This window comes from Heterocephalus glaber, unplaced genomic scaffold (genome assembly GCF_053883595.1).
Source record: "Heterocephalus glaber isolate CG9 unplaced genomic scaffold, H.glaber_assembly_v1.0 deba00001600, whole genome shotgun sequence".
Lineage (NCBI taxonomy): Eukaryota > Metazoa > Chordata > Mammalia > Rodentia > Bathyergidae > Heterocephalus > Heterocephalus glaber.
The window spans coordinates 44,929,850-44,946,379 of record NW_028258372.1 but is presented as its reverse complement, the minus strand read 5'-3'; the positions used below and the strand labels follow the sequence as shown (position 1 = coordinate 44,946,379).

The window sequence follows — 16,530 nt, the reverse complement described above, 5'->3', positions numbered from 1 at the left end:
CAAAATTCTAATAATACCTTTAAAATATACATATGATCTATGTTCCAGACTATAAGCTGCACTATGAACAAAATTTATGCACAAAAGTACATATAAACATATGTACATTCAGAAATTCTATTTAAACTTCTTTTACAATTTTTAAAAATGTTACCCAAAAGGTTAAGTACTAAAAGTAAATGCGGCAAGTTAACAATAAAAGTGTCTATTTATATTTCGGCTGTGGAGAGCGGTGAGGATCCACGTTGAGTCTTACCCTCCATAATATAGAGCAAGGAGACTATGTTATGAGGAACCGCGTCCTTGCCGAATTCGATTGCCCTGGAACGTGATGAACGTTCTGTAACCCCGAGAAACAAGAAGGCCCGTGAGGGCGGGGCATTTCCAAAGAATAGTAAACAAGGAAGCAGGTGTTTTTGATAAAGGTCATAATTAATGACCTAACTCACAGAGTGTATAAAAGAGAGGTGAAAATAAACTTGGACGCTCGGTCTTGGGAGCCCTCCCGACTCTCTTTGTCTTATTTTCTCAGTCCTCCTTTCCCCCATTCAGGAACCTTTCGACTGGAGACGGCTGGTCTGCCACATTCGGCAAATTATGTTGTAGAGTCTTCTCTTACGGAAGACTTATAGAAGAGAAAGCAAAACAGACTACACGTGGAAGGGCACAAGCCAAATCAGTAAGAATTGGCTTTATCCTGAAGTTTTTAAAAATCCAGGTTTACATTTACAAATATAATTAGCACTACCTTGGAAAGTGAATTGAAAGGAAACAAGCCTGGAGCTAAGACTGCAGTACTTAGGAAACTAATGTAAGTCTCTTAATAAGGGCATAACTAAAGTGTAAGCACCATGAAACGTAAGTTAGCTTTAGACACAGATTAAGCCGGATGTGAGTTATAAGATAGGGTTGATATGAGCCGGGGATTTAGCTCAGTGGTTCCCCTGCCTGCCTCTCAAGTGCAAGGTCCCCAGTTCAATCCCTGGTACCAAAAAAAATAAAAAGATAGGGCTGATACTTGGGTTTCTAACCTAAATCTCCGGTGATTTAAAATTCCACTTGGCTAGCAAATCTGCACAACATGGATGAGTTTAGAGGCTAGACTTGGTAGTTGTGATGACAGCTTAATTTAGGACATTCTAAATGTCCTAAGATAGACATTTTGGATTGATTGCTTCAGGACATCCAAGTGAAGATATCAAGCTACTATTTGGAAAGAACTCTTGAAAATTCTGTGCTATCAATATGCACCTGGGCAATGGATATAATCCATGAACATAATATACAGAATTCCATGACAAGGTTCAAGAAGCATGAGCCAAGGGAATACTGTATTCAGGGGCTATGAAAAAATCCAAGCGGTACAAAAATGAATAAGACACTATCCTCTAGGATTTAGAGTTGGACTGGGAAAACAGATTTATAAACAAGTGGCTACAAAACTGTTTAATGTGTGCAGTATGTATGAAGTAGACAATGACAATAGGGAAGTAGAATACGGCAGTAAGGTGAAAAAGAGAAACGCAAAGAACATTAGGTCAGGTAGACAAAGAGAAGAACACTTCTTTTAGAAGAAAACTTTAAGCACAGGACATGGTCGACAATGTCAGGCTGACGGAGGCCCACACCAGAAGAGCTCACGTGCTGGCTAACAGTGACATCTTTACAGGCCAGGCAGAGCCCTGACTTCAAACAGGACACTAGGATGGCAACAAAGATCTACAAACTGTTTACTGTTTCCATATCACTTCTACAAATTGTGTCTGTATTAACAGAGGGCTAACCCTTCACTTCTGGGTAAAATCCCATTAGCTCAGGGCGGTAACATCATATTAACTGTCTGAAGTCCTGATTAGAAGTTATATTATCTGACTGATACTAAGCCATCTATGACAAACCAAGGGCCAACACCGTACTAAATGGAAAAAAGCTGAAAGTTTTCCCTCTAAAATCAGGAACAAGATAAGGATATCTGCTGTCACCACCCCTATTCAATACAGTTCTTAAAACAGAGCAATTAGACAGAAGAAATGAAAGGGATATGGACAGGAGATGACAGGATCCTCTACATAGAAGACCCCAAAAACTCCACCAAGACTCCTAGAACTAATAACCAAATTCAGTAGTGTAGCAGGGTACAAAGCCAACACTCAAAAATCAGTAGCCTTCCTGTACACCAACACAAACTCACTGAAAGGGAAATTTAGAGAATACCTTTGACAATAGCATCAAGAAAAATGAAATATTTAGGAATTAACCTAACCAAGGAAGTGTAAGACCTCTACAATAAAAACTACCGTACTCTGAAAAAGGAGAACAAATAGGACATCAGAAAATGGAAAGATGCCTCTGTTCCCACATAGGCAGATCCAATATGGTCAAAATGGCCATACTTCCGAAACTGTTACATAGATTGAATGCACTCCCAATCAAAATACCAATAGCATACCTCACAGAACTAGAGAAAGCAATCCTAAAATTCATATGGAATCCAAAGAGACCTCAAATAGCAACAGCAATTCTCAGCAGCAAGGGCAAGGTAGGGGGCATCACAGTCCCAGACTTCATGTAAAATCAGTATGGAGATTCCTCAAAAAATTAAACCTAAAAATTCCCAGCTATTCCTCTTCTAGATATCCTCCCAAAAGAGTTAAAGACACCATATTACAGTGATACATGCATATCCATGATACAACAGCACAATTTATAATAGCTAGATCTTGAAACTGTATGTATATCCATCACCAAATGAATCAATAAAGAAAATACGGTATTTATACACAATGGAGTACTACTCTGTCATAAAGGATAAACGCGTCATTTGTAGGAAAATGGATGCATCTTGAAACCATAACTATTAAGTGAAGTAAATCAAACACAAGCTTAAATATCACATGCTTTTTCTCAAATGAAAAACTCAATATGTAAATAAAGCACAAAATAAAAAATAGATAATAGGAAAAAGCAGTTATTGTTAACCAGCATAGGCAATGTATCTAAAACTGTACTTTGATTTAGTATAATTGTCCTATGTGTTATATATGGTTTTTTACTATTAGTTTGGTTGTTAATCTGTATATATGATAACTTTACAATGATTTATAAGATAAATAGGTTAATCTGATGTTGGCAAAAAAAGGGAGAATGGAAGGGGGAAAAAGAATTGAAATTTGTTATGTACATGTACCAATTCCCCACAATTAACATAATCATTATGTACTGCAAATATGTACTAATAAAAAAATTTTAAATAAAAGCAATTAGTTTTAAAAAGGAGAAAATGAATAATTATTTAGTAGAAATAATTTGATGTTGTAAAATAAGGGCTTTAACAGAGCAAGAAATGAAAGTGCTTAAGAAGTACCCAGGGGCTACCGTGGAGACAGAGCTGGTCAAAGTGAGCTGACTGACATAAGTGACCTCACGCACGGGGCTGCAGCACATGGCTTGGGGTAACCCAGTAAAAAGATTAACTGCGGTTTTGTGGACTACAAACTCATCTCGACTCCACATGAAGGCCCCACGAGGCTATTCCAAGACCAGGCCAACTACAGGGTTCTGTACAAGGCAGAGGACAGTACGACTGCTTTGACGGATGCTGCCCAATAACACCCCTGGAGTGGGAAGGCCCACCGCTCCGTTCCAGATCTGAGACCATACATCTCGTGTCCTCTGGGAGGGAACTGGACATCACGTCTATGCCACTCTGTGGTGCCTTCGACAGGGGAGCACATGTTGCACACACACAAGTTGCTGAATGACAGACTTCAGACCAAAAGTGAGACCTTATGAACCTAAGAAATCACTGCCTCAAACCCGTCTGAACTCCCCCTTGAACGTCTCTTCTGAAGGAAGTGTGATCCAGCCCACGGAGTTCACGCTGCAGCCACACCCCAGTACCTGACTGCTTTGAAACTCATGTCTGATGCACAGCAAAGCTTGTCCTGGTACTCGTCCTTGCTCGATACTTGACACACAAGCTAGAACTTGCCGTGCTGATCGCCTCGTGATGAGTTACCCTTTCCAGCCAAAACAATTTGTTTGGTACTGGTCATTTGTGGCTCTCATCATGCCTCCTGGAATCGGTTACCAAGGTGCCACAGTACTGCAATTGGATGTTTAGACGTATCTACCCTCCTCGCTAAAACCTTAACTCTTTGAGGAAAGGAGTGAGATCTTATTCACCCTCACGCCCTCACCGAGTCTGGTACAGAATGTTGTGTGTGACTAATACATACGTATGTCTATTGAATTAACAGAGAACTGTCAGGGATGGCGAACCTTTTAGAGACAAGTCCCAAACTGCAACCCGAAACCACTTATTCCTTGCAAAGTGCCAACACTGCAATTAAACCTGAATACCAAAAACTCATACATTAACATGTTTTGTCCTGAAAGAAAAACAACACGCATGCCATAAGTTCACCACCACTGAACTAGATGTTTTCAGAACGAGTTCCTTAAGAAGAAGGTTGGATCAGAGGCTCTCTGGGATCCCTAAAATTCAAAGATGTCCCCAGTACCATATGTGGTCTACACTGCAGCCTGGGGACAGCGTGCAGAAGACAATCTGCTCTACTAAGTGATAGGAAGAACCTTAGACTCACTTGGCCTGACATCTTTACTTGGTTTCTTCTCAAGCTAGAAGACATAACACTTGGTTTTTAAATCACAAAACCTTAAGGAAATGCTTAGATAGAAACATATTCATGCTAGCATGTGGTGCACACCTGTAATCCCAGCACTCAGGAGACTGAGGCAGGAGGATCGACTTGAGTTTGAGGCCAGGCCGGGCTACATTGTGAGTTCAAGGCCAGCATGAACTATATAGTGAGACCTGGCCTCAAAAAAACCCATATATATATATATATATATATAGAGAGAGAGAGAGAGAGAGAGAGAGAGAGAGAGAGAGAGAGAGATGGAGAATATCTCAAAATACCCCACAGAAGAGGCCAGAGGTGTAGCTCAGTGGTGGTTGAGCACTTATCATGCACAAAGCCCTGACTCCCATCTCCAACACCAAAAATAAATAAATTAACTAACTCACAGATCTTTAGAATATGAGGATTTAAAAAAATCTTGCTTTTTAAACATACAAGTAGTGGGCAGGGGATTTAGCTCAGTGGTTCCACTGCCTGCCTCGCAACTGTAAGGTCCTGAGTTTGATCCCTGGTACCAAAACAAAAAACATAGAAGTAGTGGGCGGAGTAAAATGCCATCAGTTGATCTGGAAAAGGAATCACTAACATTTAACTGCCAGAAGAAACAATGGACAAACCAAGAAAAACTGGAAAATGTTTTGAGAAATTACAACTTGTTGGATCACATGTAAATAGTATGTGGCTAATCCTCCTCACATTCTGCGTAAACCTTATTATCTTTACTATTTTACAAGAATATCTACCACAAGTTGGTTGGGAAAATGCAGTACATAAGAAAAATCGGTTAATGTGGTTTGCTGGGTTTTAAGCTCCAGTACGAGGACGGAGAGGAGCAGAGGCTGACAGCACTGCCACGTCGGTCTGCAGGAGCTTGGGAGGTCGGCGGACAGCGCTCCCTTCACGGCCGCAGCGCCCTCTGAACGCGGACGGTGTCCACTCTCACAGGTGCCGGACTCCCGCACAGATAAACAGCCGCCCGCGGCCGAGCCAAGGCTGCAGCTCCCAGGCTCCGGCGGAAGCGCGCTCGGGGCGTGAGCGCCCGGCCAGCGGGTCCAGCGCGGCGAGCGCTGAGGGGTTTTTCGGGGAGGGAGGTGGCGCGGCGCGCAGAGAGACCCCGCTGGGCGGGGAGGAGGGCGTCTCACGCGTCGGTCCGGTCGGAGGCGGGCGGGAGGCGGGAGGCGGGGCCGGGCGCCCCTCGGGCGTCGAGCGGGTTGAGCGGGCCGCAGGGCGCGGCGGGACCGGGACCGGGACCGGGACCGGGGCCGGCCCCATGTTGCCGGGACCTCGGCCGCCCGAACTTGGCAGGAACTTCGCTCTTCACACCGCACGGTGCACGCGTGAGAGCCGCGGCTGCCGGTCGGAGAGCGCAAGGCCGGGCTGTGCCGGGCCCCGCTGCCTGCTCCTCCCGCGCCGCGCCGGGCCGCGCGAGGCTCCAGTCCGTCAGGCGCCTGGCGGGAGGGCGCCCGGCCTCGCTCGCTCATTCCCGGACAGGGGACGCGGCCTCCCGCCCCGAGCGCCCAGCCCGCGCGGCGGCCCGGCCCGGACAGGGGACGCGGCCCGAGGGCGTTCCCGCGCCGGCTCGCTTACCTTCGATCGCCATGATGCGCGCGCCACGGACCGCACCAAGCAGAGGGGAGGGGGTGGGCGGAAGCGGCGCGGCCCGGGGCGGGCGGAAGCGGCGGGGCCCGGCCTCGCTCCACGCGTGACGCCCGCGGGGCCGGGCTGGCGGGGACGCGGGCGCTCGGGGCCGAGGTCAGCACCGCGGACGAGTCCGGGCCTCAGGGCCGCGGTCAGCACCGCGGACAGGGCGGCGAGGTGCGTGCGGCTTCGCTCCGCCCGACTCCGCCAGACGCGCCCCGACTGGGTGGGGACAGCGCCGCCCGCAGCCCCGCCGGCCTCCCCGGCCCGCCCCAGGCGCATCGGCCCCGCCGTCCGCAGAGCCGGGTCAGCGGGACGCGTGCAGGCTCTTCGCCCTTCTCGAGCTCATAGCAGCGACCATTACGGCCCGGCCCGGCGGCTGCTGGCCCCCGGTTCCTGCTGAGGCGCTCAGCGCCTCCGCCCCCCACCGGCTCCCCATTTCCTCCCCACTCCGGGCCCGGACCCTCCAGGGCACCGGCGGCCTTCCGAGTGGTGCATCGCGAGCCCCCAGGAGCAGAGGCTGACCCCCGGGCTCCACAGCTAACTAGGACCACGCGACGCGGAGAAGGAGCATTTGGCACTTATGTAAGTGAAGCTGGACTGCAATCTGGAGCAGGAACGGTCTTCCACTGCCTTTATGTAACCTCACCCGCAGCCGCGGGTTTTGTTTAATAGCATTCATTCTGTACCGTTCTTGTTAGTTCAGTGAATCTCCGCTGGGCTGGACACTGTGCTAAAAGCAAGAACTGTTTCTGCAGGACAAAAGTGGACACTGCTTTACCCAAAAGATAATAAAATGCCTACAGTTTAGTCTAGGACAGATTGGCGTGTGTTTGTGTGTTCACCATTGACATCTGCAGGACTCAGGTCAAATATGTTTAATTAATGCCATTTACCCCTTCGACCTGGCTTAAAACACTCTTGGCCTCCAAGACACTGTTTAAATTTGAAACCACAATTCTCAGTGTTTGGCTTCAGGCTGACTCTGAGAAATCCAGGTGTCCAGCAATTTCATACTGGAAACTTCGTATTCAAAAAGACTTAATCATCATTTCATTACTAATTACACAAATTACATTATATACCTAAGTTACATAAACTTCCAGGTTAACCCAGGTTAACATCACGACAGTGTGCTTAGAAAATGTGTGTGCACACGTGTGTGTGTGTGTTGAACTTGACCTTTCAGTTTGTCAAATCTGGGATCTTAGGCCAAGTCAGCTCAGCACTAGACTAAGACACGTAATTCTCCCTACCAGCATTACTTTGCAACAAAATGAAACTGCCTTCCAAGTACTACTTGGAAAATTTCTAAGACTAATGTTGGAAAATACCACATGAATTACGCCAACATTTCACCCAGCTTCTGTTTGCCTAGCAGCTGCTGTTGTTTAAATGCAGTTTGTCCCCACCACATGCGATGGTGCTAAGATGTGCTGAGCCTTTGAAAAGAATTTGGTCACAAGACCAAAGCCTGCCTGAAGGGATTAATGTATTTCCTGCTGGCCTCCAGGAGATACCTCTCTCTGGTTATCAGGAGAAGGGGCGGTCACAAAGTGAGGCGGTTCCTTTGTGCTTCCCCTCTACTCTCACCTGCATGTTCGAAGTACAGGATGATCAGGTCCACCGTCAGGAGCTGCACCTGCACAAGACCCATCTTCATTCCTTCTCGCCTGCCCCCATGCAGGCACCGAGAGCCACTCCACCATGTTAGGATGTGGCCGGAGGCTGCTCCGGAGGCAGCTGTTTTATCTTGAACATCCCAGTCTTCAGAACCATGAGCTAAAAAACCGCTATAAATCCCACAGGCTCCTGTAGTCAGGTACAGGAAAGGACAATGAGCTAAGTCATCGGCCACTCAGAATTAGCTTTTTAATTTGGCTTCCTTATTCCTATTTCTAAAGGGTAGTATGGATTCAATACTTTCAATTTTGGGAAGTATCAATTATTTATAATCCAAATGTTTTAAGTTTTGCTTTCATACTAAAGACAAAAATTGTTTCTAATCATTTTTTGGAGTGGGGAGGGGGACTGAACCCAGAACCTGGGGATCAAACCCAGCCAGGGCCTTCACACTGAGCTACATCCAAGCCTGTTTTTATTTTCTATTTTGAGACAGAGTCTTGCTAAGTTACTAAGTTGCCCAGGCTTGACTCAAATTTGTGACCCTCCTGCCTCAGCCTCCCAGAGAGCTGGGGTGACAGATGTGCACCTCTGCTCCCATTCGTGTTTCTTACCTTGACCTTTACACAATATACTTTTATGCACTGGGAGATGTTCGAGCACATCTTTATTTTTAACTTTTTGTTCTTCTCTTAATGAATTATTTGTAGAATAGCTTCCAAACATAATTCAAGCAGTAACCTAATTTTCCCATTATGTGTTGTAGAGATAGGAACCAAGATCAGGGGAAAAAGGAATAAAACAAGTCAAAGAAATTTCCTTTCTTGTAACTATGAAATGGGATTGTTTTGGGTATTTTAAGTTTCCAATCAGTTTTTCCTAGAAATGTTCTTTCAAATGAAAGGATGATTTCCAAGGGAGCCATGAAGTCTAATCACTCACTGGCATGACAGAAACATCAGTGGAAAAATTGAGCATTGAAGGTGAATTAGGGGGGAAACTAAGTCAAAGGCAGAGTGAAAAGTAACTGCACCTTTTTTTTAAACAATTATCAATTGATTAAAACAGTTGCCTTAGGCATCTGCAATGATGACTTCCACCTCTACTCCTGGCTCAATACTGATGGAAGTAATTTGCTTAACAGCCTCAGAAGGACCGTGCAAATCAGCCAGTCGCTTGTGCATTCTCATCTGGAAATGATCCCTTGTCTTAGAACTTCACCACAAGGCATTTTTCCTGTCGTGATTCTCAAGGTCTTAGTGGGCATGCCAGCGGGTCCTTTCACTGTGAGCCTCTTTCCCTTTGCACCTCTGGTAAGTCTGCACACATCTCCAGGGCCTTCACGTTGCAACTGGTGAGGGTGACCCTAATTCGGTGAATCGCCACCTCAGGTTCCACAGGTGTCTTTCCAGTGTCTTTAAGTAATTTCATGTACCAATCTAAATAACTACTATCAATAGCAATACTATCTTCATAAAAAGTATGATTCGACACTGCCTCCCTTGCAAGTGCAAGGTCCCGAGTTCGATCTCCAGTACCAAAAAAAAAAAGTATAATTCGAGTTACAAATGTCCCTAATGTACTACTAATAGTTCATTTTTATAGCTAGAACTTTCCTTTAATTTCAACTATCTGATTGAAAAAGACCAAAATCTCTAAAAGCATGAGACAATACTACCCAGAAGTATATATCTGCATATATGAAAATGGAGACCTAACACATGTCTATACAAAAAACACATTTTGGAAAATTTAATAGATGTTAAATTGTGTTATTTAGGAATTTTGAGTCTTTGAGTAGGGGGCATTTTTAAACTTTAAGCTTTTTTAGCAACTGCAACTATCGGAAAATATGTGGCTTGAAATAAGGACATAGTGAAAACCAAGATAGAACCACTAAAAATTCATTTCTTTCAAACATTGTGCCAGTGTAAACTGTTATGTTAGTGACTTATTTTGTTAGCTTTGTCTTTTTTCAATTCCTCATGAAGTTAAACAAAAGATGGCAATTTATCTTTATAAAAAAATTACTTTTTGCATTTATAAATTAGTTCATGTTTAAAATAAATATGAATTATCTGAGCTTTGTCAATGTGCATAACTCACTTGTTTATACTTGCCTCTCTGAACCCATACATTTCAGTAAGATGATCTTTCTCCAATTAATTGTGCATTATTTAATGCTCTTTATTGCACAGGAGCGGAACTGTGAGTAGCTTAAAGAAAGTGGAAAATTAGTTATAAATATGTAAAAGTGAACCTCAGGATCAGCTAGACTGGGGAACCCAAACGCTACACTGAATGTTCCACCTCTTACCTTTCTCTGCATCCTGGCTTCATTTTACCTGGTCATTGCAGACTTTCTCCCTGTGGCAGAAAAACAGGGTGACTGAGAGACTCCAAGCTTTCTAATGCATAGGTTCTGTGAACTTTCTAGGGCCCAAATCCATATACCCTAAAAAGGTGAGGTGTCACTGGTGCACCTGAAATAGCCTACCCTGCTCCAGATCAAAGAGGAGGACATGTACTAAAACTAACCCAGTCTGAGTCAGGTGTGTCCTCCTGGGCAAACCTTCAGCAGCAGATGGAAGGGTTATGAAAGAACACATTACCCCATAGGACCCGCATGATGAACTAGGGAAGCAGGAAGATCGCTTCCGGAAGGGATTTGTTGGGTAGGAAAAACTTAAGTGATGACTGCAAGGGTCCTCTGCCCTGCGGGCATCCATCTCAACACATCCACCTTCCAACCTTCCAGAACTTGCGGCATGGTGCTCTGCGCTGCAGTTCCCTGAGACCAGAGATGACCAAGATTGCCTGTGCCCATGAGATACACTTTATCTGTGCCCACACAGCCACATATGAGCACTTGAAATGTACCTAGTGCAACTGAGAAAACAAATTCTTAATACAATTTTATTCAATTTAAAATTAAAGGGCTACATATGGCTCATGTCTGCTTTCCTGGAGAACATAAGCTCAGAGCTACAGAAATGACATGATAGTGTTCAGACAGAGGCTACCAAAGAAAATCACTTAATGAGTACTTGGTGAGATAAACCATAATGTCTCTCATGGGAAGACGTATCAGTCATATGTACTCGAGGGACAGACACCACACAAGATGCACAAATGTATATGAATTCACAAGACTGGCCCACAATGGCGCCCACAGAGTCAATGAGGAAGGGTGCAGAGGGTCTGTCTGCACACTGGAGTCTAGGATTCAGTTGAAGGCCTGGAGCTCACTGCAGTGCCCCGTGCGAGCCCGTACCACGAGGCCGATGGGTCTGGGATGGAAGGCTGAAGAGTCTGCACCAGAAGCTGAAGGATTTGTTCCGGAACCTGGAGAGTCTGCGCTGGAAGCCAGGAGATGACGTCCAAGGCAAAGTCTGGAGCTCCTCGGAAGGAACAGAGGCAGAGCCTCCTTCCTCATTTCCCCTTTGTAGCATCCGGGCCCCAGGGACCCTAGGGTGAGTCCTCCATGCCCCAGGGTGTGGAATTGTTGAGCCCATTTAGCCAAGCTTTGCTTAACCGACTTCTCAAGTTGACACAATCACTCAACTGTCACAGAAGAGAACCGCAGTAATCCCTCATGTGTGACACTACTGTAATCTGATAACGGGGTGCAGTGGGAAATGTATCCATCATGCTGCATGGGGTAAAGATTGAGGTGAGAAGAAAAAACAACAGAAATCAGAATGATTCTTTTTCTCTCCCATTGCCCCCAGTATTCTGAGAGTTGTCACCTCTCTTATAGGCAGCACAGTAATAACCAAAAGGAAAAACTAAACTGGAATATTCTAGAATTGTTTTCATTAACTTAAATCAAATGGTAGTTTTTTACATGCTGCCAAAAGCTTTGGAAGTAGCACAAGCTCTACCAAGGAAAGTGGAAATCAGATAACACAGATACTAACTTACTGCCCTACCCTTTCCTCTCCTTGTGTCTTCCAGTCCTTGTATGCAGACAGAAGGGCCCTACACTTCTCTTCCTTTTCTTCCTTCACTGTGATGTTATCCCTGTATGATGTTTTGCTTCCTGCTCAGTGAGGTCATTGCTATTGGCTCACCACCTGGAGCATGCTGCTGCTCTAAGAGAGAAGTATAACACAGCGTGAGACAGTACTCACTGTCAGCATGAAGGAGTGAGCAGAGCTTCGCAACAAACAGACCAACTGAACATAAAATGGTCAACAAGTTCATGCTTAGTAGGGTACAGGATGCAGAAGCTAACCGTTCTTACTTATAACAAAGAAGTATATTATTTTGTTCCAGGTAGGAGTACTTGACTATATTTAAAGCTTATTTTTCCCCCCACAGCTGAATAATGACAAGTGACATTTATGTAATGACTTCACTCAAAGGTCAAATCATATGCCATAGACCTTTTCAAATGACATAAATATGTCATCTACCAGTAAATGCAGCCACCTATCATATGGAAAACAGGAAGCAGCTTTTAGAAGCTTTCAAGGACATAAATATATGGGAAGGAAATTGAATTCTATGCCTAAAATAAATTGATAATCTGAGTTAAGTGAAAAAAAATGATCTGCTACTGCAAGAAGTCACTCACATCACTTTGGTTTACATAACTATAAGTGTCTGACTCAACAGAAACTCTATGGTCACTAAGAGCTTTTATTGTTTACACTAAAGTCAAGAACATCAACCTTTAGTCTTTATATAAAAGTAGATTCTTTTTTATTTTTATTTGTTTGGTACCAGGGATCGAACTTGGGACCTTGTGCTTGCGAGGCAGGCATGGTGCCACAGAGCTAAATCCCCAGCCCTCTTGATACATTTTTGTTAAATGACTAAATTAGTACTTCTTAAACTTTGATGCATTTATCTGTTCAACAATCAAATATCATAGTCATTGATGTCTGTTTTTGTCAGGTATTTTGTTCTAGCAACAGGTTAAACTTGGCTAATGGTTCACAGGATGCAGTCAATGCTAGAAATTCTCCAAAGCAGAAACACAAGGCAGAAGGGCTTGGAGCCAGGCAGCAGAGGAGGGGAACAGTGCCAGGAACAGAGGAGCAGAGTGGGCGAGGGACTAACACAGACCCTAAGGCCATGCTTCTCTGACACACCCAGATGCATCCAGAAGTGTGCTTGGCCAATCCCCAGGGAAGATGCCAAAGCCGATCAAGTCGAAACTCCAAACCTCCACAATGATTGTGATAAGGTCAAACAAAACGTGAGTGAGAAGCTTTTAATCTAGAAACTAGTCATCTCATTATCATCTTCCTAACAATCTTTCCAAAAGAGTCACACCATCGTACTCCACTGCTTTGAAACTCGTTGAATCTGGGACTCAAAGCATTTGGAGCAGATTTTGTTCCGGTGCTCCCCAAGTTCGGTAGCTGCATGCAAGTTAGGATCTGTCGGTACCAACAGCAAATGTGCTTGGCACTTGTGTTTTTGGCATTCACGGGTGCTTCCCAGAACCAGTTAACAGTGAGAACTGTACCAAGCTCCCACTGTATGTAATCTCTCTTTGCTTACTTCCTTCCTTCCTGTTGTGGATGACAGGAAATTTTTGTAGAGTTCAGCATAGTATACCATCTCTCTATCATTTAAGAAGTTTATAAGTTTTTGTAAATTTTAAAGTAGAACAATTTATTAAAGGAATTATGGAACATCTTTGGAAGATCTTTAAAAGCTGGGCCATAACAATGAATTACAGAAAAGTGATTTGGGGGAGTACGAGTTCAGGGTTCTAAATGATACACGAAGATTTAGAGGTGAGCTGTGGGACTCAACCACAATCAGTTTCCATTGCTGTCTTTACTTTGTGAAGATGCTCACAGATTTTAAAATACCACAAACCTGATTTCAAAAAGACATTTACTAACGCTACCTCGTACTCCAGTTTTTCTCTTAAAACTGTATGCATAAATATTTTGTGTAGCTTTCAATAGAAAAGGTGTTATCTAGAACAATAGATGCAGCTATTAAGGTACTTGCCTTTTCTTCCACTTTCTGTCAGCTGTGTCTTATTACCAATTTACAGGGGCAAAATAGATTCCTTTTCAAGATACTAAGCCCTATCTTTTTTCTTCTGCACTCAGACTCCTCCCCAAGCCAAAACATGCTTGACTGAGTGAATTCCTATGTCATGAAGTATTAGTCAAATCAAGCTCAACATTGTTTCAGTACCTATTAAATTTCAAACTCCTGATCTACAGTAAATGTATTGTCTTTTGTAATATTTGCATAAAATTTCCACTGGGATTCAATTCTAAGCCTTTTAAGCATCAGTTAATTTACTTCAATTGCCTAATAGCTATTTCCACTTATGTGTTAGTCAGCTTTCTGTTACTGTAGCAAATACCTGAGAAAATAAACTTATAAAGACAAAAGGTTTGTTTTGGTTCACAGTCCAGAGATTCAGGTCCATGGTCAGTTGGCCCTGTTGTTTTTGGGCCTGGGGGGAGGCAGTCATCACAGCAGGAGCATGTAGAGGGGCTTATTAAACCAGGTTTGCCACTAAAAAAAAGAGAAATCCAAGAATAAAGACTTTAAAAATCAAAAAATTTAAGAACAAAATTTAAAAATATGTTTGCTGAAACAAATCATTCATAAGAAGGGATAGAAATAGTACCAACACTTTGGAAAACAGTTTGACAGTTTCAGAGAAAGTTAAACATACACCTACCATATGATCTAGTTGCCCAACAGAAAGGAAAGGATATGTCCACGCAAGGACTTGCACATGAGGTCCACAGCAACTTTATCTGGAGTTGCCCCAAACTGGAAATAACCCAATGTTCATCGGTAAGTAACTGCTGTATCCATGTGATGGAATAATACCCAGTAATAACTAAGAATAAACTTTTTTTTTTGTACTGATTGAACTCAGGACCTTGTGCTTGCAAGGCAGGCGGCAGAACCACTGAGCTACATCCCCAGCCCAAGAATAAACTATTGATGCATACAACTCTATGGCTGAATCTCAAAATAATTTTGCTAAGTGAAAGATGTCAGAGAGAAAAACAAATGCTCCACGATTCCACTTATATAAGAGTCTGAAATGTGCAAATTACATAATCTGTGTGACAGACAGTAGATCAATAGTTTCCTGGGAAGAAAGCGGTAAGGGAGGGGCAGAAAGGAGAGAGGTGGGAAGGAGGAAAAAGAGAAGAGGGAAGAGATACTAAGGGACCGAAGGAAGCTGTTGAGGGGCAATGAACGTCACCTTATCTCAATTTTGGTGATGGGTATAGACCTGTGTCAAGACTTACCCTGTCATACACTCCAAATATATGCAATTTGTTGCTCACCAATTAGGCTTCAATTAATCTGATTTTTAAAAAAAAAAAAAAGAGGAAAAAGGGGAAACAAGTCAGATGTGGTAGCTCACATCGGCAATCTCAGAACATGGAGGCTGAGGTGGGAGGATTGCCACGAGTTCAAGGCCAGCCTGGGCTACGTAGAGAGACCTTGTTTCAAAACACAACAAAAAACTCACATCTACACATCCCCTGGAATGTTATAACCCTAAGGATAATGAAAGTTCTTAAACCTTTCAGAGATAAAAAGGCAAGATCAAAACAACAGCAAAAAACCCTCCAAAAAATGAAGTTCAAATTGTATCTGTGATCTCAAAAACAAAGCAGGTATTAGAAAAGAACAGCACAGGGATGGGGATTTAGCTCAGTAGTTTCGCCGCCTGCTGCACAAGCGCAAGGACCCGAGTTCAATCCCTGGTACCAAAAAAGAAAGAAAGAAAGAAAGAAAACAGCACAGTGACCATGGACACCTGAGGGAAAATGATTATGAACACCTAATTCTGTAATAAGCCAGACTCAGTCAGGAATGAGGACAAAATAGTCATTTCAGCCATGTGTGAAGATTTAAAAAATCTGTTCTCATGTACATTTAATTCTTTAAAATTTAACTTAATGAGCCCAACAAAATGAGAAAGTAACCCAAGGGAGAAGAAGCTACAGACCCAAGCAACAGTGTAATAACCTATGAGTATAACAGAAAATGATTATAGAATGACTAGCCACAAGCCTAGAAATAAACAAATTTAAATTTAAAAAGCCTGAAGAATACATACAGGAAGAAAATTATTGTCATTCAACAACCAATATGCCACAATGCAAGGAGCTCTTACTGTTACCAGGAAGAAGGCTTTTTCTCTCTCTTATACATAGGAGTACACCCTACTATAATGATTGAGAGTAGAGGGTAGTAAATATATAAACAAGGAATGGTCATTTATTAACCCTGCCAAGGGTTATGTACTATATAATTGAATATGCGATACTTCTATGATTCGTGGTGTGGTAGGTTTGCTTACAACAGCATTCCCACAGACCAAAGGGTAAAGCATTCTTTTGACATTACAGTGGCTACAACATCACTGGGCAAGAGGAATGTTTCAGTTTCATTACAATCCTAGGAAACCACCAACATATATATGGTCTGTCATTGATGGAGATGTCATCACTCAGGGTGTGACTACACACACACACACACACACATCTATCAGCTCTGCTTCTCTGCAGAATTCTGATGTATGTGCAATAATAAATTTTTAAGGCACAAGAGTACTGGATGGATGTACACTAAACTTTTAACAGTTGTT

The 16,530-nt window shown here is 43.4% G+C and overlaps 2 protein-coding genes and 1 pseudogene across 8 annotated transcripts in view; all 3 read right to left on the bottom strand.

The window, feature by feature from the left end:
• The window catches only part of Syt14 (synaptotagmin 14), a 243,251-nt gene extending 236,859 nt beyond the window's left edge, over positions 1–6,392 (bottom strand). The window contains exon 1 of one of the 4 annotated variants that reach the window (XM_087194213.1): positions 6,252–6,392. In XM_087194213.1, the coding sequence (XP_087050339.1) occupies positions 6,252–6,264 (13 nt within the window). In that variant the 5' untranslated portion in view covers positions 6,265–6,392. The remainder of the gene's footprint in view (positions 1–6,251) is intronic. The other 3 variants (XM_004862011.3, XM_004862012.3, XM_087194205.1) reach the window with 3 other exon arrangements.
• Positions 6,393–8,998: 2,606 nt separating this feature from the next.
• On the bottom strand, positions 8,999–9,375 carry LOC101710753 (small ribosomal subunit protein uS10 pseudogene; annotated as a pseudogene).
• Positions 9,376–11,393: 2,018 nt separating this feature from the next.
• Positions 11,394–16,530, bottom strand: part of Utp25 (UTP25 small subunit processome component) — a 93,878-nt gene continuing 88,741 nt past the window's right edge. The window contains exons 12-13 of one of the 4 annotated variants that reach the window (XM_021242485.2): positions 14,269–14,423; positions 11,402–11,577 (exon numbers count right to left, since the gene is read on the bottom strand). In XM_021242485.2, coding sequence (XP_021098144.2) covers positions 11,573–11,577; positions 14,269–14,423 — 160 coding nt within the window. In that variant the 3' untranslated portion in view covers positions 11,402–11,572. Of the gene's footprint in view, positions 11,578–11,858; positions 12,020–14,268; positions 14,424–16,530 lie in introns of those variants that run through there. The other 3 variants (XM_021242484.2, XM_021242487.2, XR_002388634.2) reach the window with 3 other exon arrangements.